The 26,028-nt window shown below is 42.0% G+C and overlaps 1 protein-coding gene across 1 annotated transcript; it reads left to right on the plus strand.

The window, feature by feature from the left end:
• Positions 1–25,797, plus strand: LOC101157618. Its single transcript, XM_004070894.3, has 8 exons — positions 1–229; positions 18,640–18,675; positions 18,848–19,059; positions 19,183–19,257; positions 20,227–20,338; positions 20,436–20,488; positions 22,177–22,320; positions 24,622–25,797. Exons 1-8 carry the CDS (start codon positions 157–159, stop codon positions 24,811–24,813), a joined length of 897 nt encoding a protein of 298 aa, XP_004070942.1. The 5' UTR covers positions 1–156; the 3' UTR covers positions 24,814–25,797.
• The last annotated feature ends 231 nt before the right edge of the window (positions 25,798–26,028 follow it).

The following is a 26,028-nucleotide window of genomic DNA, read 5'->3' on the forward strand; positions in this document are numbered from 1 at the left end:
ACAGAACACAGGCCGTGCTTTATTCTCCCCGTCTGTCCTGCTCGCTCAGACCTCACAGGAAACCTCCAACTCCCCCGGCTCTCCAGCTCGCCTCCACTTCCCACACTTTTTTGAACTTTCTCAGGCGGTCCCGCCAGCTGCGCTTCATCTGGGAGGATGGCTACGTCCATGCTGGGAATGAATGGGCTCTGCAGAATAGCTGGAGCTCTGCTGCTGTTCGCTCTACTGAGTGAGTATGAAGAGGAAATGACTTACTGTCCTAGAAGTTTGTGTACACACAACTTACCCTAATGTGCATGTGGAAATAAAGAAATGTACTTCTTTTGCATGTAAAATGTCATGCTGGAACATCCAGCCAGTGCTCTGAATTATTTGGAGGGAAATGTAGTTTGGAGGCTGCCTGAAGTTGTGTGGTGGCCTCGTGCAGAAGCGTGCAGACACAAAGGATCTGCTCAGCAGTGGAAAGTTGCAGTTGGGAGTTATTACGTTCCATCATAACTGGGTGGAGCCAAACTATTTGAATGCGTTCCTTAGGTCTTACACACACATGGGGCTTCCTTTTGGGTGTAAAATTCAGATTGAGCTGTTGCAAATCCTCAGGAAATCTCTAGTTAGGTGTCTTTCCTTTGTGTGTGCATGTGAGCAGACACGCTCCTGGGGGTGGGAGTTGTCTTGCAGTGACCCCATAATGCACTGGAAGTCAACAGAAACAAAAAGAGTCTGTCAAAATGTGCACTTTACTGACTTGTGAGGAGAAACGGCGTGCGTTTGCCAGGCCGTTCCCTCCACATGGGTTTGCGACCTGATGCTAATTGCAGGGGGAAGCATGGCTTGGATGGCGCAGCTGCCTCCCCAGTTGTAAAGCAGCGGCAGTTCGGATCATGGCAACGACCTTAGCAGAGCTCTCATTGGCCCCGTCTATAGACACACGGCAGTAAATGTTTCGACCTGAGGAAGACTTTAAAAAGCAGTTTAGCAGACTGAAGACAGCAGCCGAGCGTCGACTTTGGGGAAGATCACGAGGCGGCAGAACAAGTGTAGAGTTTGTGCAATAGAAAGGCTGCACGGCGAGCACTGCAGCAGCAGCGTAATGGATGGTAATTGGATTTTCACAGAAATTCAATTATTTTGGGCTCTCCTCATCAAGCCCAGTCACTTTTCAGCGGTGAAGCCCCAGTCACCAAACAGCGAGCTGTGGAACCAATTTGGTGGTTTAATCCCCCCCCAACCCAACCCCTTAATGTATCCCAAGTCTTTGGTACGACTCAACCATGGATTTGAACTCACAACCTTCCAGTCTCAGGGCAGACACTCTACCACAAGGCCACTAAGCTGGTCAGACCAGCAATGTAAGCCAGAGAGAGTGTAAGCAGAGAGCTTTCAGTTTTGAGTGAAGGGAAGGGGGGGCGGGGTTGCTCCGCCTCAATGGTCCCACTCACAGTCAATTTCAAATGAACTCCCGCAGAAACTAGAAAATGACACAGAATTTTTGGTTTTTGGCATAAAACGTCATAATCAAGATAAAAACCAGCGCTTTGAAAAAGGATCAAAAGATGATTGGAATGGAATTTTAAAAACATTGAAAACATTTCAGCAGCTGCAGCAGCTCCATCTTGAAACTTGGAGAACAACCTTTTTTTTCACAAATTCAATGAGATTTGAGCAGATTTTAGTCCACTTATATAATAAAACCAACTTATATTGAAGTTTTTCCCTTTTTACTGCTAAAGAATGTGTACAAATATCATGTTGGTTTCACTTTAATGCTTCTAATTTCTATTGATTTCTTTTAGTTTTCCACTTTCGGGTTTTCCCTTGTTTATTAATCCCCCCTGTGTTTCTCCACCAGTTGTCCCCCCCCCCCCCCCCCCCCCCGATCCACAAACCTGAAACATGTGCACCACTGGCGCTAAGGTGTGACCTGGTTACATGCATCTCTGAAAAACAATGCTGGGCTATCGCTCGTCTAAATGTAGGCGCGGGATGTTCAATGTGGGGGAGGCACTGAGGGTTTATGCACATGTGCGAATGTTCGGCTTATCTAAAAAAAAGAAAACACACTTTCTGCTACTTTCCCACCACCAGCCCAGTCACAACAATCGATCCTTTACCTCACTTCACCGTCTTTCATTCCGTTTGGGGCTGCAGGCTGTAAATAGGTCAGACCAGTGGCTTGGTGATGTCAGCAGTCATCTGAAGATCCCAAAAGTGCCGGAACGCTTCAGGCTGCATTACGGCTGTTTTGATCTGGAACAAAAAAGCCTCTTTGTTGAATCATTTGGATGAATGCAGATTTTGCCGGACTGGAGGGGGGAAGCTCAGAGGGTCTCTGTTTAAACTGTTGCTCCCTTATCTTGGTTCCAGATGGATGGATTGACAGATTTGATGGGAATCCCCCTCAGGCTGGCCCAAATCCCTGCAGCTTTTCTCATGTTCCAAGCAAAGGATTCCTTTTTAACTACAGTGAATTTAAAAAAAAAAAAAAAATTTGCAAACTTTTTTAAAAAATCGGACGCCTAAAGATGCTCATTCATATTTATGTCAGGTTACTTAAGATTGTTCAAGTTTTGAAAAGCGGTTCTAGCGTCTAGTAGAGCACTTTTGGTGGATTACAGCCACACCTGCCATGCATCACAGAGATGTGTCCGTTAAAAAGCAGCTGCTTCAGACAAACAACAGATGCAGAGATAACCTCTCCAAAAACATCTGCCACAGGCAGGAAACAGTTCTGTGAAAAAGTTCAACCTCCTTAAACTTTTGGAGAAAGGTTCTTGCATTTGCATGCAAGCCAACAGCAAGACTTCCTAAATCAAACAATTTCATGGGAAGAAATAAAAACACAACTTTTCTTTATTTCTTTTCTCTGCAAAAATTGTAACTGGCAAAATGCCGTCATAACTGCAAACATGCTTCAGCACTCCTGTCCTCATGTAATTTTTTTTATTATTGTGGATGTACAAAAAGACTGCACAACTGTTCAATGAAATGATCCTATTTTACGCACTTAAAAATCTTCATATTTTTCAAAAAGTGACAGGATGCCTCCGGAGCGCCTATATATACTTTAATTCTCGTTGTGCTGTTGGAAGCAAGGCTGTGTCTTATTGTGAGCACACTGATTCTGTTAACGTGAAGCGGAGAAGCTTCTGACCCCAGCAGAGGAGTGGCTTTGAGGACGATGTGTGAGCTAACAGGGGCGGCTTTTGAAAGTAGAAAGGCTACACAGTCCTGAGAAACCGTGTAAACAATCACGTGAATTTGTGTTACCAGTCATATCCAGACAAAATAAACGCTGATATTCCTCCTCTATGTAATAATGTGAAGCCAAGATGCACATGGCGGCGTTACCCGCATCCACGGCTAAAGGATGTTGGCACATATTAACCTAATCCTAACCCTTCCTCCGGGTCTGTTTGCCCAAGAATAAAGCACTGACCGCATGGATTTAGAAAATTATGAGCGAACAGGCCCTCAATAATATTCATTATAAAAAATATGAAGGAGTGAGGACAGAATGCAGGCTAACACTGCTAAAAAATGTTATTGTTTCTATTTTCTATTTATGACGACTTTAAGTGGCCGGAGTTTTTTTTTCTCATTCAGCATTTTTTCTTCTAATAGAGGTTAATTATGTACATTATTAGAGAGGTGTTTTTGTTTTTGGAGGTGTGTAATCCCATGGATATTCTAAACAAAGCTCATTTAATTTAGACTCAGACATTAGTGCTCTGGTCTCACAGCAAGGTGGGACCCTGGGGGGCCCTGGTTCAAATGCCAGCTGGGTTCTTTCTGTGAGGAGTTTGCATGTTCTCATCATGCATGTGTGGATTTTCTCTGGGCGCTCCAGTTTCCTCCCACAGTCCAGAAACGTGCTTCATAAGGTTGATTTGTGACTCTGAATTGTGTGAATGTCAGTGGTTGTGTGGACCTGCAACAGACTGGGGACCTGTTCAGAGTGTACCCCACCTTTGCCCAATGGTAGCTGGGATAGGCTCCAGCAACCCTGTCACCACCAAAAGGGCTAAAGAAGATTTAGAAAATGAACAGACTCAAATCGATCTGCTGGTCATTGTGACAGTCGGAATCGTACATGTGATGTCGTTGGTCATCAATCCAGTCAATAAAAACCCACGGTCCACACCCTAAAGGCCCGTACACACCGGGACGAATTTCGCGCGTGGTATTCGCAGATGTTTAACGCCTTGTGACTAAACAAAGGAGTGTGCACACCGACGCGAAAAACGCCACGCGTAAAAGCGTCATTTTTTTAACAACACTTCGGGTTCGTTTTTTTTGGTTTGATGCGCCGCGTCAAAAACTTTGCGACCATGAGAACGGCGCTTTTGCACACGTGTCTGGAGCTTCTGAAGTTACAGTAAAACACAACTTGGGGGCGCTCAAACACAAAACTGTCTGAGCACACATACGTCACGGCGAGGAAGATATACGCCAAGTAGCGTCTACACTGCCGCGAAGAAATAAGGCGAAGAAGATGCACTCACTGACGGACATTCTAAAATATCCCCGAAAATGCTCATGATACATTTTCAGCTCTTGTACCAGTCGATAAAACTCCCCATGTTCTTCTCTTCTCGTAACTATGGGATGTACCCAAAACCGACGTCTTTTCCGGCGTCTTTCATCATTCAACAGAACAATAATTTCTTCATCGCTGGAACTGGAGCTAGAGCTACTGGTGCTGGAAATATTCATGTTTTCTTTGTTTGATTCTGACAAGCGCGTAAATACTTGCTCTCTTCTTCTGAGTGAAAAGCGACTTTAAGAAGCGTAAAGTTGCGCAGCGCCACCTTGTGTACAGGAGTATTTCTGTTTTACATTAAGCGCCATCTAATGTCAGGGAATGAAATTGCATGTTCGCTCGGCTCATCGTCAGCGAAAATCGCCTGGGTGTGAACACAAAAAAGGTGGCGAAAAACGGCTGGCGAATATTCGTCCCGGTGTGTACGGGCCTTTAAGGTGGGTTTTTAAGGCCTTTATTTTCAACAACGAAACAAATAAATCATCCTAATCATTCTCACATCTGGCATCCATCCACAAGGTGGAAGTGTAATGGTTTGAGTAATTGGAGCGAAGCCTAATATTCCTCCAGAGTATAAAAAGTATTTATTAGTTATGCAGTTGAAAAAGCAGTGCATAGTATTTTGATGTTGATGTTCTTTTGTCCACAGACCTTTTGCTTTATTTTTCTTCTAAAGCAGGTCAGCCATCCCTGCAGAAAAGCCTCTTCATCCCTCCACTTACTCCACAGCTATGCAGACATGGAAAATGCAGCGCTGAAATGGGCATGCTTTGAAAACGTGGGTGATGTCATGCATGGCCTGCTGGAGTATGATATAAGCTGTCGCTCGCTAGATTTCTCGGGGAAAACCCGGGTTTTAAATCTTGCCGTGTGTCAGAGGAGGAACATCTTGGATCACTTATTTTGAGGTTGTCATCCACGGCGGCTCCTCCTGCTGCTCGGTCGGGGCCTTAGGCAGAGCAGAAAAAGACTTTCCCTGTTCAAACAGACCACAGATTTTTCTCACTCGTGGCTGGATCAATCTGGAGTCGATGTATTGAAAGCTATCAAAGCCCCGTAGATATTGTTTGCATCACTCGTGTGGTAGGACTGAAGTGGCACAAACCGAGAAGTTCTGATCTTAAATTGAAAAAAACAACAACAACAAAAAAGTAATAGTTAACTTTTCAGATTTACCGGGCCAAAGAAAAACTCTGCTAGAACATTGACAATCTTTCTTGCAGCATCTAAGCTATTGATCGGCATTCTTTTGGACCCATGTTGTGTGCAGAAGCTCGATTTGCGTCATCCGTGGGAGGGTGTGGGTCTTTTTATGTAACATTTGGCTGATTGTTGTCTTATGTCAGGCGAGGGCGGGTGTCCACTTGGGCCAAGATCGAGAAGCTTTGCGAGCTTTCAATAATGTCATTAACCTCAGAGCCTGGACTCGGTTAACGTTTCAGCACAAATGTTTGCGTGCAGAAATCATATTCTGTTGCAACTTTTGAGCATAATTCATGAGAAATAACTTCCCTTTTTGACTACAAACTCTGATCCAAGTAAAATACATTAAGGATATAAAACCAAAAGCAGCGTTTGACACCAAGTTGGTGATTATCCAGGGGAAAGAAAAAGACAACAACATAACAACATTTACTTTGTACAATGGATCTAATGAAAAGCAGGAGGCTGCATTCGAGTCTTCCTTGTTGCAATTACTGCTGTTTTGGTGAACTTATTGGTTCTTGTTTCCCTGGCACCCCGCTGTAGTTTTACAGCTGTTGGCTTTCAGCACCATGAGGAGGGAAGAAAAGCATTCTCTCCCAGTTTGCCTCCGTTTTTTCGTTAGCCTTGAAAAGTCCAGAAACTGCTCAGGTTCATAAATCTTGCTCAGCGTGCCGATCTCGCGGCTGCGTCACTGCAGGTTTGGATAATAATTAATACAACTCGCTGGTTTCTGCACTCCTTTTGCTGCTGAGCTTCACACAAAGCACATCCTCTAGGATGGATAAGGTGGGTGGGCTGTCCTCACAGAGGGCTGCACTGTTTATCCAGGAAAATAAAAGCATGTAATGAGGCAGAGTAATGCTCCTTGTAATTATTCTGTACTAAACTGCTTGTTTTGAAGCCAAACTTTATACATCTTATTAAAAAAACCACCAGATTACACTATTTTTCTGAGTTTAAACACCCACACTCGTTCTAGCGACCACTTTCAATGAAGAGTTTAGGTCAATTTCTGCGTTCAAAACTCTCGCGCTCACAAGTAGATATGCAAGTTTTTGGGCTCTACTTGAACAAAGTGAGGTCATTGAACGCCTGTTAAAAGTTAAACCGGGTCAAGCTTTAACCAACCAAGGACTTGGATTTGGTAGTGAGATATGGCTGGCGTCCCCTTCAGTCCCTGGAAAGGCCACAGTTTGGAAATTGATCAAAATTGATGAAAATGAATATTTTTGGTTTATCCCTGGGCAGAATTATATGACACCAAGCAGTGAATGAAAAAGTCTAGAGCAAGATTCACCGGATTTGCACCACTTCATTCCACCATCATGTCCAACTGTAGGTAACAGACATGCCTAGTAGAAAAAACAGAAGAAGGTCCAAACCTGCTTGTCCAGTGTGAACACTGTGGCCTAAATGTGCGTTCTTGAACGTGTGTTACATGCCCAGTGTGTAAAAAAAAAAAAAAAAAAAAAAAAAAAAGTATATAATATATATACTGTATTTCAAATTTATTTATATTAAGCCTTTCTAGGCACCCAAGGTCGGCTTACAAGTAAAGAGCAAGACATAAAATGCGAATACAGGAATATAATTGCAATCAGAAGATTCTAATAGACAATAAATGTATAAACTAATTAGGATTGATATGCAAGACTTGGGATGTAGGTTTTAAGATTTTTAGAAAAATGATGGAGTGAGTCGATGATCCTTGGATTACAGGGAAGGTCCTATAATCTAAGGCCCTCGGCTCTGGAACTTGAGGATAAGGATGATATGGGGTTGAGGTTGTGGAGGGCTTTGAAGGTCACTATGAGGATTTTGAAGGTGATCCGATGAGGCACTGGTATCCAGTGAAGCTGCTGCAGGACAAGTGTGATGGGAAGAGGAGGAGGGTGAGAAGTGGAGGGGGTTTGTTTTACCGCAGAGTTTTGGAGCAGTTGAAGCTTGCGAATAGTTTTGTGAGGGACTTCTGATGGAACAGGAGTTGCAGTAGTCCAGACAGGAGGCGATGAGACCGTGCGTGGTGGTCTTAGTTCTATAGCATCCATCCATACTTTTTCTGAACCCGTTTTCTCCCTTATGGGGAGCCTAACTCGGCCACTGTTAGCCCAAGCGAAGGCAGGATACGCTTTGGACAGGTTTCCAGTCTGACAGAGGGCCACATGATCACACACACATAAACAAACACATTCACAACAAAGAACAATTTAGAGTCATCAATTCACCTATGAATCATGTTTTTGGGCTGTGGGAGCAGAGGTAGCTTAACCCTTGTGCTATCTTAGATGACCCCACCCTTACATTGACATGTTCTCCCTACCATGACAAAGGTGGATAAAGGTGGAAAGATTTCATGTAATCCAGGGACACCAGTGAGGTTTACAAATCATTGAAAAAAAAAAGGTTCAGGGCACTGTCTAGTGGGTCTAGATGACCCAACTCCCAATGGTAAAGTGCCTAGGATAGCACAAGGGTTAAGTTAAGTCAAAGCAAAGTTGTGTTTACAAGCTCAGTTCATGTCTTGCTTGGCCTTGGCAAATCTTCTCAATTGAATGCCTTTCTAAAATGCAAAAACTCTTACATGACAGATTTATAGGGGCGCATGTGTTTTGACTCAGTTGGCTGAACGTTGACACGCCCTTTTAGCTTTTGAGCATGCTTTGCTTAAGCTTGTTAGCAATAATTAACATTTTAATGTTGCTTAGATTAAATTAATACTTGGACAGTTTTGCTCAACCCAATAAGGCACCATGTGAAGAAATTCTAGTAAAAAATAATCCAGTAAATGTACTTTTTGTGGTTTGAACTTTTGGGAGTAAAAGTATGGAAGGGAGGGTTTCAAACAGCCATTCCTATACTAAATGGTGTACACTTATTCTGCCTTACTTAACCCTTGTGCTATCTTGTGGGGTCCAGATGACCCCACTCCCAACGTTAACGATGGGTGGAGAAGGGCCGGCAAAACCGTCCAGAATGCAAAGGTAGACAGCAGTTTATAAAAACATGACTGTGATTGGCTGAGAGCAGGGCGAGCTACTTAGCTATTTGTTCAAAGTGAAGGCTGACGATGGTGGGGGCAGTGACATAACAACCCAATGGAAGGAAGATCCTTCTTAGTGAAATTGCGCCAAAGCTTCACACACACTTTGACAAACTATCCATCCAGATGGATTCTGATGGGTTAATTCACGCCGAGTAATACATAATGGATCATTTAAAGCAATAACTAAATTGAACCCACTCATCTGCCCTTTAGAGCAATCCTACTGGCAGAGGGCGGGGTAAAGTCTGTCACTGTTTGGATCTGGTGAGATCACTCAGTTGGAGTACAATTCTTCAAAGCTGCAACTGTTACCCATTCAAACCGTCAATGTAAACACCTTCAAAACTGTCATCTTTCCATTTGTTGGTGGCTAGTTGACCAAAGAGGAGCGTGCACACCCCCACCCTTCTGTTTTTGGGTCGACGAGGTGAACTGTCGGCTCTAGGTATGCTAGACTCTTAAGCTGTTGATGCTAACTAAAAGAGGGGAGCAGTTAGCAGCTTGCAAAGAAGATGTCTCCAGGGAACATGTTTAAAAAGTTTTTTTTTGGGGGGGGGGATAGGTTTAGAGTTTCCCTGCCCTGTTGAAACTACTTTAATGAGTAAATTAGAATAAAAGCTGCCATAGATGGCTGAGATCAAGCATACTGGGTTTTAATTTTCCATTTTTACCACAGTATTAGTCTAGAAATCATGCAAAAAAAAAAAACTATGAGTAAGAATATAATATAAGATATAAGTATTATGAACCAAGAATCTAACAAGATATACCTCTTTTCTGTAGGAAAACAACTTTTCCACAGTAACTTCAGCCCAGGATCCCTGTTATCTGCCTGTTCCAGCCGTGCCAAAGGGTGACTGTGTGCCGCATTCCGCCACTGCCGCATCCTGTCATGGGATGTGCATGGATACTGTTGCAAACTTGTTGTTCATTCTTCATCTTCTTCTCTTTTTCGAAACAATCCCATGTTTTGTTTGAAAACACCATGGGTGTGGGCAGGGAGGAAACGGTCAACCTTTGCCACCCGTGTGTAAAAAAAACAAAAGAGGAAGCTCATGGTTAGAGGCCTGAGTGTTTTAGTCCCGGAATTCTTCTGTGCAGACTGTCATTTGGCAGATTGTTGTAGAACGGACGACAGAAGTGGAAACATTTGATGGCTATGTTACATAAAGATGTTTCCTTCTTCTCTGTGCTATTGTCCTGCTGCTGCTGAAACAAGTTCATGAAGTTCAACTTGCTGAAGATTTGATAAGTTCTAGAAAAACTTCCAGATTGATTTGGGGATTCTGTCTTAACCCTTGTGCTATCCTAGGCACTTTAACATGGGAGTTGGGTCATCTCGACCCACTAGACAGTGCTCTGAACCTTTTTTCTTCAATGATTTGTGATCTTCACTGGTGTCCCTGGATTACATGAAATCTTTCCACCTTTATCCACCTTTGTCATGGTAGGGAGAACACGTCAATGTAAGGGTGGGGTCATTCAAGATAGCACAAGGGTTAACCATGTTAAAAGTCTCCTGTTTTACGAAAAAAAAAGCTAAAGTTTGAATTTTCCAAATATGGACTAGAAGGAGGATGAAATGAGGGAATACATGTGTCCTCCCTGGACGTCTGGATAAGTAATGCAGTGAGGGGTGCGGCTTGTATTGACATACAAGGTGCTGTCCCTGCAGTTTGGGTGGAGGCCCAACTCAAGTCCAGAGATTTAGTGCCGGCTCTTTCCCCCTTTTTGCACGGATTCAACACACGGCACATGCGCAGGGAGGGAATGCAATTCCAGGAGGGGAGACTTTCTGCAGCTGCGACCCCCAGCTCCCCCCCCCCAACACCCCTCCCTCGCTCTAGGTCCCCTCCCTGGTTACTCAAGGGAGGAAGCAGGCCTCATCTTCACATGCTATAAATGATAAGCAAAGAAATATCTGTCCCTTGCTGGTAATCTCACACTGCAATGTTTTAATCAGGTATGGCAGTGTTTTCGCAGCATTTTTCTGTCTTCCACCATTACAAAACACAAAGGCAAGAATGGAGATCTCACTGAGAAGTTCCTCGTAAACAAAAACAAGCTGCAAAGAATGAATGACACAGGCAGCTAGGAAACGAGGAAGACAATGTTTAACAGAAATTCAAATCTGCCACAATAATAAAATAGACAGGTAGTTTTTACCTTATATTCATAGTTAAGTGATACCTAACTTACTGTTTACTTTTCGGCATATCCCGCCAGGGGTCGCCATAGCAACAGGTGGTTTTGGCAGACTTTTATGCTGGATGCACTTCCTGACACAACCCTGTATTTTATCCAGAGACCCAGACTACGGCATTATTTAGTGATACATTACTATAAATTAATAATGAGATAGCACTAAATGATTACAAGTGACATATGCTTTATTCACAAACGAAACAAATTTTGGACGTTTAAAAAAAACAAAAAAAAGAAGTACTCATCACTTGACATGATTTCTCAAATCCCATGACACCATGTTATTCCCTACAGAATGATAAATTTAGCTGTGACAACTCAACCTATATATACTATCCATCACAGACGAGCGTGAAATTCTTGGTGATCTGCCAGGAGCCATGCCTGTGTTATTTTTAAATCTGATAAGTAACAAGCTGGCACTGCAACTGTGTTGGTCCAAAGACGTCTACTCACTAGAATCTCTGATGTCGCCCAGAGAATTGGGAAGAAAATGATGCCTAAAGTTGGTTGACCATGTTGACTGGAGTTTGCTCCACCCACCTCGAAAATCTTGTTAGAAAATGCGTGATTGTGCAGAAAAGTGAGTTTTGTGGGTCTTTTGTGCCTGTCAATCAAAACAAACAAAACCAACCACCTTTGCTAGTGAGAAAAGTCCATCCGTAGAAAAGTGCTTACTTAAGGCCCGTTCACACCGGGACGAATTTCGCCGGCGATTTTTGCCGACGTTTAACGCCTCGTGACTAAACAAAGGGCACCAATGAGAGTGTTCACACCGACGCGAAAAAATGCCACGCGTCAAAGCGTCAAAAAAAACAAAACGCCTCGCGTTTGTTTGTTTTTTTCGACGCGTCGAAATCTATTCGACCAATGAGAATGGCGCTTTTGCACACGTGTCTGGAGCTTCTGAAGTTACAGTAAAACACAACTTGGGGGCGCTCAAACACAAAACTGCCTTGCTGAGCACACATACCAGCGAAGAAGATAGACGCCAAGTAGCGTCTACACAGCCGCGAAGAAATAATGACGGACATTCTAAAATATCCCCGAACCAAGCACCAGTTGGAGCTACTGGTGCTTGAAATATTCATGTTTTCTTTGTATTATTCTGACAAGCGCGTAAATACTTGCTCTCTTCTTCTGAGTGAAAAGCGATTTTAAGAAGCGTAAAGTTGCGCAGCGCCACCTTGTGTACAGGAGTATTTCTGTTTACATTAAGCGCCATCTAATGTCAGGGAAGGAAATTGCATGTTCGCTCGGCTCATCGTCAGCGAAAATCGCCTGGGTGTGAACACAAAAAACGTGGCGAAAAACGCTGGCGAATAACGCCTGGCGAATATTCGTCCCGGTGTGTACGGGCCTTTAGGGAGACTCCACACACACACAAACACAATAATTCCCAATAAATATTCAAATTATTTATGACACTATAGATTATTTTTTTGTTTAAATCATTGTTTTCCATGGGAGTGAAAGTTAAATCACACCTTTCTGAAACCAGTCTCTTGTTAGTAACATTCTGAGCAAATACTTTGAGTCCAGCTCCCATAGCATCAGTCCTAGTATAAATGACCAGTTTGTTAATGATGCCTTACAAGCCCTCAGGAGTACACTGTTAGACAAATCCGAGTAGCACCGTGGTTTAACGCTGAAACGCGTTCTCTTAAACAAGAAACCCGTAAATTGGAAAGAGAATGGCGCCGCTCCGGTTCAGAGCAGTCTCTGAAAACCTGGAAACAGAGCCTCTTAAATGATAAAAAAAGCACTGCGTAGAGCTAGAACCCAGTACTATTCAACCTTAATATCAGAGAATGGAAATAATCCAAGAATTCTTTTTAGTACAATAGCCAGACTAACCAGCAGTCAGAGCTCAGTAGAACCACATGTTCCTGTTTCTCTCAGCTCTAAAGATTAACTTCAATTTTTTGATAGTAAAATCTCAAATATTAGACATAAGTTGAATCAAGTTAGTCCTACTATCAGCCCAGAGTAGACTGAATCGGTAGAAGTGAAGGCATCCATAGAAACTTCTGTTACAGACTGCTTCACTGCTGTGGATCAAGCGGAAATAACATCAGTTATTACGTCCTCCAATTCCTCAACTTGTCTCTTCCAACCCCCACTAAGCTTTTTAAAGAAACCTTCCTCCTAATCAATGAATCCGAATGAACTATAATACATACCTCTCTAGAAACAGGTTATGTGCCCCGGTCTTTTACATATGCAGTTGTTCAACCTCTTCTGAAAAAGCCCAGTTTAGATCCTAGCAACTTGGCCAACTATGGACCAATTGAACTCACACAGTTGGAGTTTTCCAAGTTGGAGTTAAGCTGCTTTACCCCCACCTTTACCCCCACCTACAGGACAACAGCCACTTTCAAGATTTTCAGTCAGGGTTCAGACCACACCACAGCACGGAAAACTGCACTAGCTAGAGCAGGGGTCACCAACCTTTTTGAAACTGAGAGTTACTTCATGTACCCATGAGACAGCCCAAGTCATATGAAAGGCTACCAGTTTGAATAACACATTTGCTCGGTTTGCCTTTAGTTATTTATTAATAATGATTAATTATACTCATAAATGTGAAAAGATTCACCACTTTAAAGATTTCTCACAATAGTTATCAACAATGACAACAAGGCGGGAAACAGATATCGATATTCACCCCTTCATTGATCTCAGTAATTGTTACATTTTCAGATGATCCCTTACATCACTGCATTCCATAGGAAAAATTTCCCATTTTCACTATGCTGCACCATGTTTATCAATTATGTAGTGTTAAAAAAATCAACTGAACTTTTTACATCTTGTCACATTTTGAACTAGTTTAACAAAATTATAACTGCTACATGAATTGAATAGTGGTTGTTTGAGGAACTGCAACACTTGATTCCTCAATAGCCATCAGTAGCCACGGTCATCTGCATTAGCACATAGCTGCAAGCGCTCAGAAAATACATAACAACATTAATGTTCTAACTTTAAAAAGTCATGCAAGTGTGAAAAGTCCATACTTTTTCATTTTAGTGTAAAATTCTGTGCTTCAGAGCACACTCTTGTGAAAAAATGTGCAACGCAGATCGCCCAACTGGTGGAGAGATACCCAGCCCTAAGTCACTGTGGCTCTCCTTTAGAAAAACAAGTTTGCACACCACTAAAGCTCCAAATACCCCTACACTTACAGCAAATGGGAGGAGCCAGAGGAATGGGAAATAAATTCGGATTTGGCCTTACATCCAGGAACACTAGGTTGGGATTTGACGCACCCATGTAAACAGAACCGTTCACATTTGTGACAGTGCAGATGTTCCACTGGTAGGCAGGAAAAGACTTGCCAAATTTATTGAGTGTTGCAATATGAAACCTCTTTTTTCAAATAGCATTGATTACTAAATATAATTCAATCAGTATAAGCACCTCTCCATGAGTTTACCAATCTGCCAAACCTTTCCTCAAACTGTCTGAACCTTTTCTTCACCTCAAATCCAGGGCCCAAAGGTTCTGAGACAGATGGGTTTGTCATGAAATTCCAGCCGGTGGAGTGCAGCAGGAAAATAAGCAGAAAGACCCCAATCCTCTCTGGAGGGGGGCCAAGGTTGTGTTTATGGTGTGCTGTGTTGGTTTTGCTGTGTTTTTGTTGAGACTGGAGGTCTATGGCTTCATGTTGATGCTGAAGTGTCTGCTTGGAAACAAGCTGAGATTTTCACACAGACGTCCGTCCACCAGGCTTCTCGTCCTCTGGACTCAAAAGCTTTGACTTGTTGATGAACCTATTTTCATCTTTTCAGGTAAAAAGCAAAACCTTTAGTGCGTAGACCGTGTCACAAAGTTAGAACAAATGGTGGCCGGTGCTGAACCATTTAAATGAAAGCCAGTCAGCTCACTTGACCAGCCAAACAGTTGCCTCAGTTTTTATCAGCTGGCTAGAAAATGTCCACATTTGATACACACGTGTCAAATGTGTGTATTAAATACCACATTTTACACGGGGGATACATTCCATAATTAACCACAATAGGTGAAATTCGACAACTAGGGTGACAGATGTTTTAAGGCGGCAAAACTTCTCACTACACACTTCATATATATATTTATTTGGACAGACAAACATTTTCACACTTTTTTCTCTTGTTTAAACTCTCAAAGTTCAAACCTTTGCAGAAAATTAAAAGAATGAAAACAAAGATCTGATCTAGATTTGACACGCTGAACGCATTCTGTACAAAAGACTTGGCATTGAGGAGATTGATTGACAAGTTCTACAGCCAATTACGACGCAGAAGACATATGGAGTTACCAAAAGGCATGCAGAGGCATGCTAAAACGTTTTGCGGCACCGCCGCAAAGGGTAGCGAGGGAAGACTGTAGTGAAGTGCTAATACATCACATTTGTCCAAACATAAATGGATAAATGGATAGCAGCCTGAAAATACAGATTTTTTAATATATGCCAACACGAAAGTCATGTGTGACACATCCTGTGGTTAACTATCAAGTGAATGAATTTGGTGTTGTTATTAGCAGATCAAAACAGAGTTTAAATCCACGTTTCCAGCACAATTTGTTTTTAATAATAAGAATAATATTAGCGGATTGGAGTTTTCTGTGCTTCCCCAGACACTCGAAGCGGTTACATTATTCATTCACTCCTTAATCATTCTTGGTGATGATAAGTGTCTCCTCTGACCATCAGCAGGACATTCATGCGCATCCACACACCTGTGGAGCCACACTGGAGGTAGGGAGGGTGGAGTGTCTTGCCCAAAGACACAACGACGGTTGGGTTGGGGGCCACCCAACCCGCCCCTTCGGTCCTTGGCTGACACATTTTTCAGTGATTACAGAAGTGTTTAAGGTTTCCTCTATGCGAAGATGAGTGTTTGTGTTCATCTATTGTGAACTGGGGGAAGCAAACATGGAGATTCTTTCATGTTAAATGCACCTCCTTCTTTTTATCATGGGTGACTGCTTTCCTGACAGTTTTTTGTGTGTGTGGTTGTATCAAACAACACAAGTTCAGTTGGCAGCGTAAGGGCACCATGCAATAGCTTCACTCGTGTATCATAAGTGCGTGCAACTCACCATACCCTTACTTAAACCTCACAATAAACTTACCATACTCATGCCAACCGTACATTCCAATTTCATGACATCACTTAAGGTTGCTGCAAGGGCTCAAGTGAACTCCAAGACACACCCACGCCCCTTTTGAGATGTGACTGTTCCTCTCTATAATCCCCCCCCCCCGATGGGCCTGGACAACACAGAAACTTGCCGTGTTTGTAACTAAGGCTTGTAGGGCTAATTGAGAGTCACAGTTTAACCCATGAAGAATGTGTTTGGACAAGAAGAACATGCAGGCTGCACATCAAAAGGACCCAGCTAAGGTTTGAAACAGGGCCTTCTGAGTAAGTGCTAACCACCACAGCCGTGGAAACGTCACACTTCTAATGCATCATTAAACTCATCTGAGATGCAGGAAGACCCGAGGTTTTCTGTTATCTGCACCAACTAGATAACTGAGCAAGCCTATCTTACTTCCTCTCATGAGGAAATTTTCTGCTGTTGAGAACATTCTTTTCAGTGTGTCCTTCTTGTGGTCACACCTCTCCATCCTAGAACTGTGACAGAAACAGGACATTTTCAAAAGATTGATGTGAGGTCAGGCGGTCGTCTCCTCTTTGGCTCCGTTGTTGGTTTTGCATCAGCTGCAGACTCTGAGAACAGCCATCGATGTGGCTGCTAATTAGTCAGTCCTCTTGAGAACACAGGCCAAGTTGGGTTGGATGTGAGGTTTCAGTCATCAAAACGAGAGATTCTAATCTCCCCTTTCCCTGACCCCCTTCCCACAATGACTTTGTTCTTACAGCAAGCTTGAGAACGCTAAGAAATAGAGGTTAATCCACTTTAGAGTTTGTATTTTAGAAAAGAGAAAGACTGTTTATTATGCCCCCTCATTTCTGCAGAGCACGTTTTATCTATTGATGGAAAATTGAAAATAAATCCTGATAAATTCTAATCTTGAAATAAAAAAAATAAACCCTGATTTAATCCTTTTATTATATAATATTCATGTCATACGAACAGTTTATGTTCAAACAAAATCTAATAGTTGCACTTTATGACTTTTTGAGGTGACGGATGTTCACGTTTTCTTGCTGCTTTTCAAAAAACTGTCACTAGAGTTAAAATATGAGCTTTTGGACTCTTGTGTTCCACAAGTGGGAGGCGTTGTCTGTGTCAGACATTCCTCATATCTCTGAGTTGCAATGAAAACGTTGCTGAGGGAGTTGAAAAGAACTACACGAGTTGCAAAATCTATAACATTTCCAGACTTGGTCAAGTCTCAGTGTTGGCTTTGTTCAAGAAACAAAGGCAAAAGTGCAAGAAACATCTGCAGGAGGAAGTAAATGAATACGCATGAAGTACACCGAGACCCATAAAACAGTTGGACGGTTAGACGGTCCAGCTGAACCTCATGATGGAACGGATAGAAACAGAGAGGTTGAAAGTAGGGCTGTCCAACCCTGGATCCTGAGTAACAACCATTTTTTCACTTCCTGCTAAATACCTGAATCTACATTTATTCACAGCTGTATACAATCGTTGCTCACCTTTCTGCATTTTGCCACAAGTAGCATGTAGGGTCTTGCCCAAGGACCCACACTGGATGAAGCTTGTAACACCCCCTGAGAGACGAGCCCTGATTTCCTAAGTGTCAGTCCTACGTGCAGCCGCTGACAGGTGCTACACGATCGAGCGTTGAACAACAATCAGGGTGATATAATTCAGACATACTAGGTTGGGCAGCTCCGGTCTACAGTTAATGTGAGTCTTGAACAAATACGCTGATCAATTATTCCAGTTTATGACACAAATTAGATTTTTCTTTTATTGTTTTAGAGGCAAAAATGCAAATATCAATCAGTTTGTGCTAACAACTTTCTACAATGGTCATCGGTACATCCTGCATTTTGCTTTGTTGTTCAGTCACTATGAAGTATGTGAAGACACATGTGGTTTCCTCACATTGGTGAATTTATTAAAATTCAACAAACACAGTGAAAACAAAATAAAAACAAAAAACACACACCAAACCAACAACTCTTGTCAAAATAAAAGACAAATCTTTATGCTAAACCTTTGTTCTCATGAGACAATACCATCATGTCTTATTTTATCTCCTTTTTTTGATTAATTGATGCTGACTTTTACTGTCTTTTATTGATTTCTCCTTTTTTTCGTTTTTGAGCTTGACTACAGCGCTTTCTAAGGGTGGTGTGTAAAAAAACACATAATAAAGCAAATCTTGTGACTTCAGATGCATGAAACATAAAATAAAATGTGGCAGATACTGTCACACTGTGGAGAAATGGATCCGGAAAAGGTGTGAAGTGTATCAGTGTTCTCAGCTGAATCATTAAAGCAAACTACCAAAGAATCTTGAGGAACCTCATGAGTTCTTTAAAACTAAACAGGATATCACATTTAAAAATGATTTTTAAAAAAATCCAAAAAAACTAGATAGAAATTCAAAATCCTAACTTTCAGCTAAATATGCTACTTTTGTCTTTCAAAGGACAAGAGTAAAGTGGTTTTGTTTCATTTGATTAACTGTTTTACTCCTTCTTTTTTGCAGGTGAAGTGATGTGTCAAGACAACTCCACTATTCAAGGTGCAGCAAAAACATCCCATCAGCCCTGCTTTGCTGATAAAAAAAAAAAAAAACTTTACAAAGACACATTCACTTTTCAGTAGGACATAGCTACAAAAATACTTCCTAACACAAAAATTGTCTCCTAAAAAGCCTCTAAAGCCTTCTCTCTGTATTGTGTTTTCATTTAAAGGTGCCAACTCCACCCAAGATGGAGAGACCCCCCAGTCTGGTGGAACCGCAGCAGCACCAACGGATTTACCTGCGACTGAATCCCAGCTGATTAACAAAACGGTGCCAACACTCGGTAAAGGGATTCCCAATGATGGCCCTGTGGATAAAGGCTCTGCAGACGTTTTAGCTGGTGCAGCGACAAGGGACTTGCTGCCTCTTAAAGAAGTTATGGTAAGTGTTGGAATTTCCCATCATCGATGGGATCCCATGTCCCGCTGTAGACAACAGCTTTACCAATCATTCATGTTAGCGTTGCGGTGGACGGCATGATCTGAGCTCCGTTTCTTTCCGCAGCCTGACGTGAAGTGCGTTGGAAATGAAGACCTGCACACCATCACTGTGAAGGCTGAAGTCATAACGACAGACTGTGTGAGTTCAAACTTCTCAGAGCTTTACAACATTCAAGCTGTTGGCTCTACACAATCTCTTTTCAGGGGTTTTCTTGACTGATACACATGAAACAATGCCTAAAAGATTAAAAAAATTAACTTAAAGCTGTTAGAGCAGGGTAGGGCAGTGGAGTAGTGGTCTGCACTCTCACCTTACTGTGAGAAGGAACTGGTTTGAATCCCATGGCTGGGTCTTTTCCTAGGCACAGTCCAAAAAAATGCTTCAGAGGTTACTTGGTATCCCTAAATTGTCTCTTGGTGTGTAACAGAAGCTCGGATAGGCTCCAGCAACACTGAGACCCCCTGAGAGGGTTGATCCAGGTTTGGAAGATGGATATTACAGTTGGACAATAGTTACTATAGTTACAGAAATATATAGGATGAACACTCTGACCTATAGCCACCCTCCTTCATTTTTTTTTACATTTGTTAACACAAGCAATTTCTAAGTACTCTCACGCGTAAAGGATATGACTCAAACTTCATGTAGCTGCAGCTTTCAGTCTAGGAACTAAAGCGATAGTATCAAGTAATATGGCGTGTGACGGCTCACAAATAAAAAGGAGTGCAGCTTCATGTGGAGAGCTCTGCAGCTTGAATTCTGCCTCCTGCTTCTTTTTTTTTCTCCAGCTGTGGGTCCACTCCCAGCTAAGAGAGGATTTGGGGTTTGGGGGATTTGGAGAACGTCTTCTGGGGCTGCTAGAAGCCGTCTGGATCCCATTACTGAAAAATGACGTGCATGCAGTTGTGCAAGGAAGTGATATCATAATTTTGGGATGAGACTAGAAATAAAATGAAAAAAAACAGGTGTGGTCAGTGAAGTTCTGGAGCTGTGCATCATCCTTGTTTCCTTAAAGTTTCCTTCACCCTGTGTTTCAATACTTTTACTAAGACTAACATTAGAAATAAAATGTTAATGTATTCTGTTTCTCTACATGCACTTTTGTAGAATGCAACAAAGAAGATTATTGAGGAAAACCCTGCAGGCTGGTGCCAGCAGGAAAGCTGTCAACTAACAATATTCCAAGACGGAAAAACAATCTTTGTGTCTAGCAATGACAGTAAGTATCTGTAAGAGGCTGTTAGATTCTATTACTTGAAATCAAATGTTTTTTTCCTGACAAGAAAACCTGATTTTTTACTTTATTTTATCTGCAGCTAAGCCAGATACATTGGTGAATGCACTCCAGAGTGAAAAACTGAAGAATAAGGTAAGACATTCCAACAGAATTAAGGATTTTCACATAACCGTACAAATACACTGGAGACATTGTGAAAAATTCAGTGGATTGGTTTCTGTTTCACCTCACAGATTTTTGGATAAGGAGTCAATTTTATGTGGGTGATCTGCACACCTCCTGTTGTATTTTCCATATAACGGTCTCACTGTGTGTAGTTTGATTTACTTATTGGGACCAAAAACTTCTCAAAGAAAAACTTTTTCAGTGTTGCATCAATTTAAACACTCTGTGGGTATAAAAAGCTGATTTTATCCAGTAAGTTCATCATTCCAACAGTCATGAACACACAACGTCACTTAACGGACGAGCAGCGTCACCTGGCCACACAGCGCCTTCAGGTTGGTAGTATGTGGCAATGACAAGTGGACTTGTCTCAAAGTGTCATTAGCAGACCTGCATCAAGAAACACAACTGCTGACAGAGTTTGTGATAGACACAGCAGTGGAGCCCAACGACTGACATTCCACAACGATGACAAGTACCCAACGATCAATACATGCACTAAGACATGGTTTAGCAAATGCTGCACAGCTGTAGGCCCGTTTACCAGATATGAGGGGTACTAGGGCTTTCAAAAAAACCATCCACAACCAACTCCATCCCTTTGACCAAAATGCCAGACGACTGTTGCAAGTGCTTCCACTGACACCAAGACACCGGCGTGAATGGTCACAAGTGACAAAAAGACCATGTGACCTGGACAAAGCAGCAATGGTCTACCTTCCTGTTGACTGATGAGTGTCGGGTCACCTTGCACAGAAATGATGGTCACCACTGTTGGTGGAGAAGATGAGGTGAGCGATACGCAGAAGTCAGCATGGTCCCCAGGGTTAAATGTGGTGGAAGAGGTGCAGCAGCCTCACCAGTCAGCATAAAACTGATTTAGTTAGTGTAGATGGCCAGGTCACTGCAGGTTCTTACTACTGAGACATCATGGAACCTTTCATCATTTCATCAATTCCACCAGCACACCCCCAACTGTATGTTCATAGATTGTAATGCTCCACTATATGGGCCAGATAGTCACAGGTAGATTTCAGGAAGTCGGACTGCCTCGTATGGTTTGGCCAGCGATGACCCCTGACCTTAACCCCATAGAGCCCGTCTGGGACCAGCCGAGGCAGAGACTGGATGATTAGACCCCACCCTCAAGGGACCTGGCGGGACTACATGTAGCACTTGTGGACCAGTGGAATGCATTCCCTCAGAACAACATCATGAGGCTAGTGATGAACAGGAGACATAGCTGCCAAGCTGTCATTGCAGCAAATGGTGGAAATGCCCGCTATTGACACGCTCCATTTCTGTTATTTGGGGCTATGTTTATTTTTGTCTTAATTTTTTGAGGTAATTAATAGTAAACAAATGAAAATGGTGTTTCTACTTATTCCCTATTAGTAATAGGAACTTTTACATATTTCGATAAAATTCAGACCAAAACAGGAAAAGCACTCAGGTAAAAAAAAATATCGCTAACTCATTGTGAGTAGTGTAAATTATAACTAACAAGAGAAACTTTCCATTTCATGAAAGATTTGTGACTAATTTATGTCCTACATATCAAGCTAGAGGTCTGTTTACTAAAGTTATCCCTGCTACACATTATTTATTTAGAGTTCTGAATGGTTTTCTTCAACCTGTCTTGAACTTTCCTGCAGCTGGGTGTGACGAAGACGGAGATCCAGTCGTCGTCCCGTTCTGTATTCGTGGGAATCTTGGTCACTGGTTTGCTTGCCGCCATTGCACTCACCGTGGGCTACTTCAAATGCCAGCGCAGACCTGCCGCCAAAGGAGCCCGGCTGGTGAGCACGAGGCACGAGCTAAACAAGCTGTGCTTCAAATACTCTAAAATTTTAAAGAACTGTGGATTAATGTTGTGTTCTTGAGTGACTTTACTGTATCTTGTTGGTGAGCTTTGTTCCAAAAAGCATTTTTCACTGCGTTTATGCTTTTAATCAGTTTCTGCTCAATCACCCTAATCAGCCAGTCTTCACTCCTTAAAAATATATTTTTTTAAATGATTTATTTTGGAAAATGCTTGCCGTGGATTTAATTAGTGAACGCTGTCGGCAAGTCATCAAAGAAATAGAGTGATCCTGATCCAAAGACCCTGATGCAATTAAAGACTCCCACTTACATCTACTGGCCAGAAGCAGCTGTTTCTTTGCACCACTCAACGTGACTAAAAGGAGGCCATAGAAGTGGGAGTGTTGGAGACTTTAGGGGTCATAATGACCCTGAACAGACAGGGTCAGTTGATATTGCTTCATCCATGTGCATTGTTTTATCAGAACAAGGGAGGAAAGTTTTTTTTTTCTCCAATCCTGATAAGGTTTTTTTTTTTTATCATTGTAGCTTATTTTTACAGCAGAAATTAAAAACTGATGTAAATTTAGTGCTTCAATAACGACAAAGTAAGCAACATATAAAAAAAGAAACATTTTTTAAAGATTACAGTTTGAGATCCAACACCCTGCATTTGGAAGAATAATGCAATTTATGAGGCGAAAGAAGCCAGATGATCACGAGGATTCACTTAATTAATGCGTTTTAAATCGTTAAGAATATGGTGGAACACAGAAATATCCAGTGACCCAGAAAAACACGTCAGTTTGAACCAAACAGTTAACTTTATAAAAACAATAGTGCAGAAAGATGATAGTCATTCTGATTATTGAATTTCTGTGATTGATGAAGTTCTTTAGTGGGAAAATACTGAACTGTTGGAATGTTAGACCTGACAGAGCATCTAAGATTTTTGTCTAAGAGGAAAGAAATTGAAATGCTGTTGCTAACAGGAAGTTAAAGCCTAATCACAACAAATTAAAAAAGTCAGACATGAAAGGAGTCTGCACAAGTGGTTGGCACTATCGCCTCACAGCAAGGAGGACCTGATTTAAAACCCCAGCTGGGTCTTTTTTGTGTGGAGTTTGAATGTTCAAAAAACATTCTATATAGGTTTGTTAATGATTATACGTGGGTGTGAATGTGTTAGTGTGAGCGTTCAGGGTAAACCCCGCTTTCACCCTTCCCCTTGTGACCCCGAAAGGGGATTTAGAAAATGAATGGATGGCCAGTATTAACAAAGTGAACATTGTGGTGATGACTTAATAAGGAAGGAAAACCACCTTGCTTAGTCTGATTAGACAAACTGATGAATTACGTGAAAAGGTTCGTTTCAAACTAAAAGTCTGGATTCATGTTTTTCTGAAGCTGTTTCACGTGAAAATCAAATAACAATGGTGTGAATTTGATTTTTCTCATGACAATCTTCTCTATTCAAAAACATCTTTAGGGAGACCCGAGGTCGCCCTGGCAACAGTGCTGGAAAATAAACCTGGTATTATTTGTGTGCTCCTGCATTGTGGAGTCATCAGCACAGCAAAGAGACTTATTGTGGGTTGTTGCACCGTGTTTATAACCCTGGGACAATTTGAAATAAAGTTAAATGCCACTCTTTATGTCGGCTATGTCCAAATTCCCCAACCCCTAAAAGACAACAGAGTGCGGGACTATTTACTTCCCTGGATTTAATGAAAGTTGGACACATACATGCTCATTGCTTTTATTTTTATTTTAAATATGGCATCAACCATTTTTACTTTTTCCAAAAGTAAATATCTAATAAATATAAACTTTTCACGAAGTCTTTATGAATCCACTGTGTTCTGATGATGAAAACTTGGATGATTCATATAAAATAACACTGGTAATTAACACTTCACTGTCCTTAAAAAAAACAAGTTATTCAAACCCAATGCATTGTGGTCTATATTCGCCAACCTAGTGAGCATGGATGCACAATGGTTTTTTGCAGAGACTTGTGGGAAATTTCCAGATTAGTGGGTTTTGGAATTGTATGTTCTGACAAAGTAAAAAAAAGGCAAATGCCTAAAATGATGAACTGAGTAGAGATTAGTAAGGAAATTCTGACACAGCCTTTGTGTTTTAGCGTTTTTGAACGTTTTCTCTTTTTTAATCCCACAATGCTTCTGTTTGTATGATCAGTGCATGACCAGAGAGGCTGGCTAAAAGTTCATGCTTTTTTTGTTGTTGCATGAAACAAACATGCATTGAGGTATTTTTTTGCGTCATGTTTGCAGGCAGAGGAGGCCAGTCCTGTAGATCCGGAGAATCAGGGAAACACCCTCGCGTCTGAGGCCCCTCTCAACCCCCCTCCAGAAACCCAGGAGAAGCCCAACATAAATGGGGAGTCTCCGGAGGCAGAAAAACCCCAAAGTCCTCCTCCCACCAACGGCCACTCCAACGCCAAAACAGCAGACACAGAGCTGTGAAACAGCCCCCCGGAGACTGCCGTCTGACAATTTCCTCCAACAGATTACCCCCCCCCACACACACACACACTTATCCCAAAAAATGTTTTTATAAGAAACCAAATTCTTCCCAACCACAGAGACCACAACAAAGTGAACACCAGAGACTCTGTCATTCCAGCTGTTCTGACTCCTCCTGCAGCTGTTGCGCGTCAGCAAACATCAGGAAAATCTGGCCTGATGATTGGCGGACGTGGGCGGCGCTGATGATGACGAAGGCTCAGCCCCTGAACTGTTGACGACAATCAGGCTGGAGACCAGAGAGAAGATCGGCGGTTCTGGTTGTTTTTTAACCATTAATTAGGGCACGATCACTTTCTGACTGCAGTTGTTGGATCCTACTGAGCCCAACAGAACCTCTGCATGTCGTCTGGTACAGAACTCCACCCGGTCCCTCTCAGTGCTAATGAAACTGCTTCTTAATTGTACACAAAGCTGTAAATTTGGGCTTTCCTATTTTTGCTGCATTTTATTCACATTCCTTCTGTTTGTGGACAGTAGAAATGTGAATTCAGGCACCCAAGCTCCTCTTCCTACCTAATGTACTGTACATATAATACTTGATAATAAGCTGCACCGAGGCGGTGGCCAAACATAACGCTGACACTCCATTTCACTGTCAGCTCCTTAATCTGTTTTCAGTTTTATTCTCATGTCAGTATACTGTATATCACACTCTTGCTTTTTTGTGTGCCATACCTCTTGTTGTATGCTTTATGTTTTTGTTGCCCTAACAGTAACAGAAGTTCATGTACTCAAGGATTTCCCTTTCTGCCAACATACGTGCTGACAGAAGTCCCTTCTAATAAAAAAAAAAACAATGTTTGCATTTTGCATTTTGTATTTTGTTGCTTTCATTTCATCATTAATACTAAGTTTCTACTTGTAATCTGTACTTTAATGTGTATTTAACAAGAAAAATAAAACAAAAAATGACAAAAAAAAGTTTGTTAAATTTTTATCCTCAATTTTAAGAAGTTGCTTCATAGATTTATCTTTAGACTTAACCCTTGTGCTTTCCTAGGCACTTTAACATTGGGAGTTGGGTCATCTAGACCAGTGTTTTTCAACCAGTGTGCCGCGGCACACTAGTGTGCCGTGGGAGATGGTCAAGTGTGCCGTGGGAGATTGCCCTCATTAACTGATTTAACAACATTTCCCATCTCCAGCCAGGAT

This window comes from Oryzias latipes, chromosome 7 (assembly GCF_002234675.1).
Source record: "Oryzias latipes chromosome 7, ASM223467v1".
Taxonomy (NCBI): Eukaryota; Metazoa; Chordata; class Actinopteri; order Beloniformes; family Adrianichthyidae; genus Oryzias; species Oryzias latipes.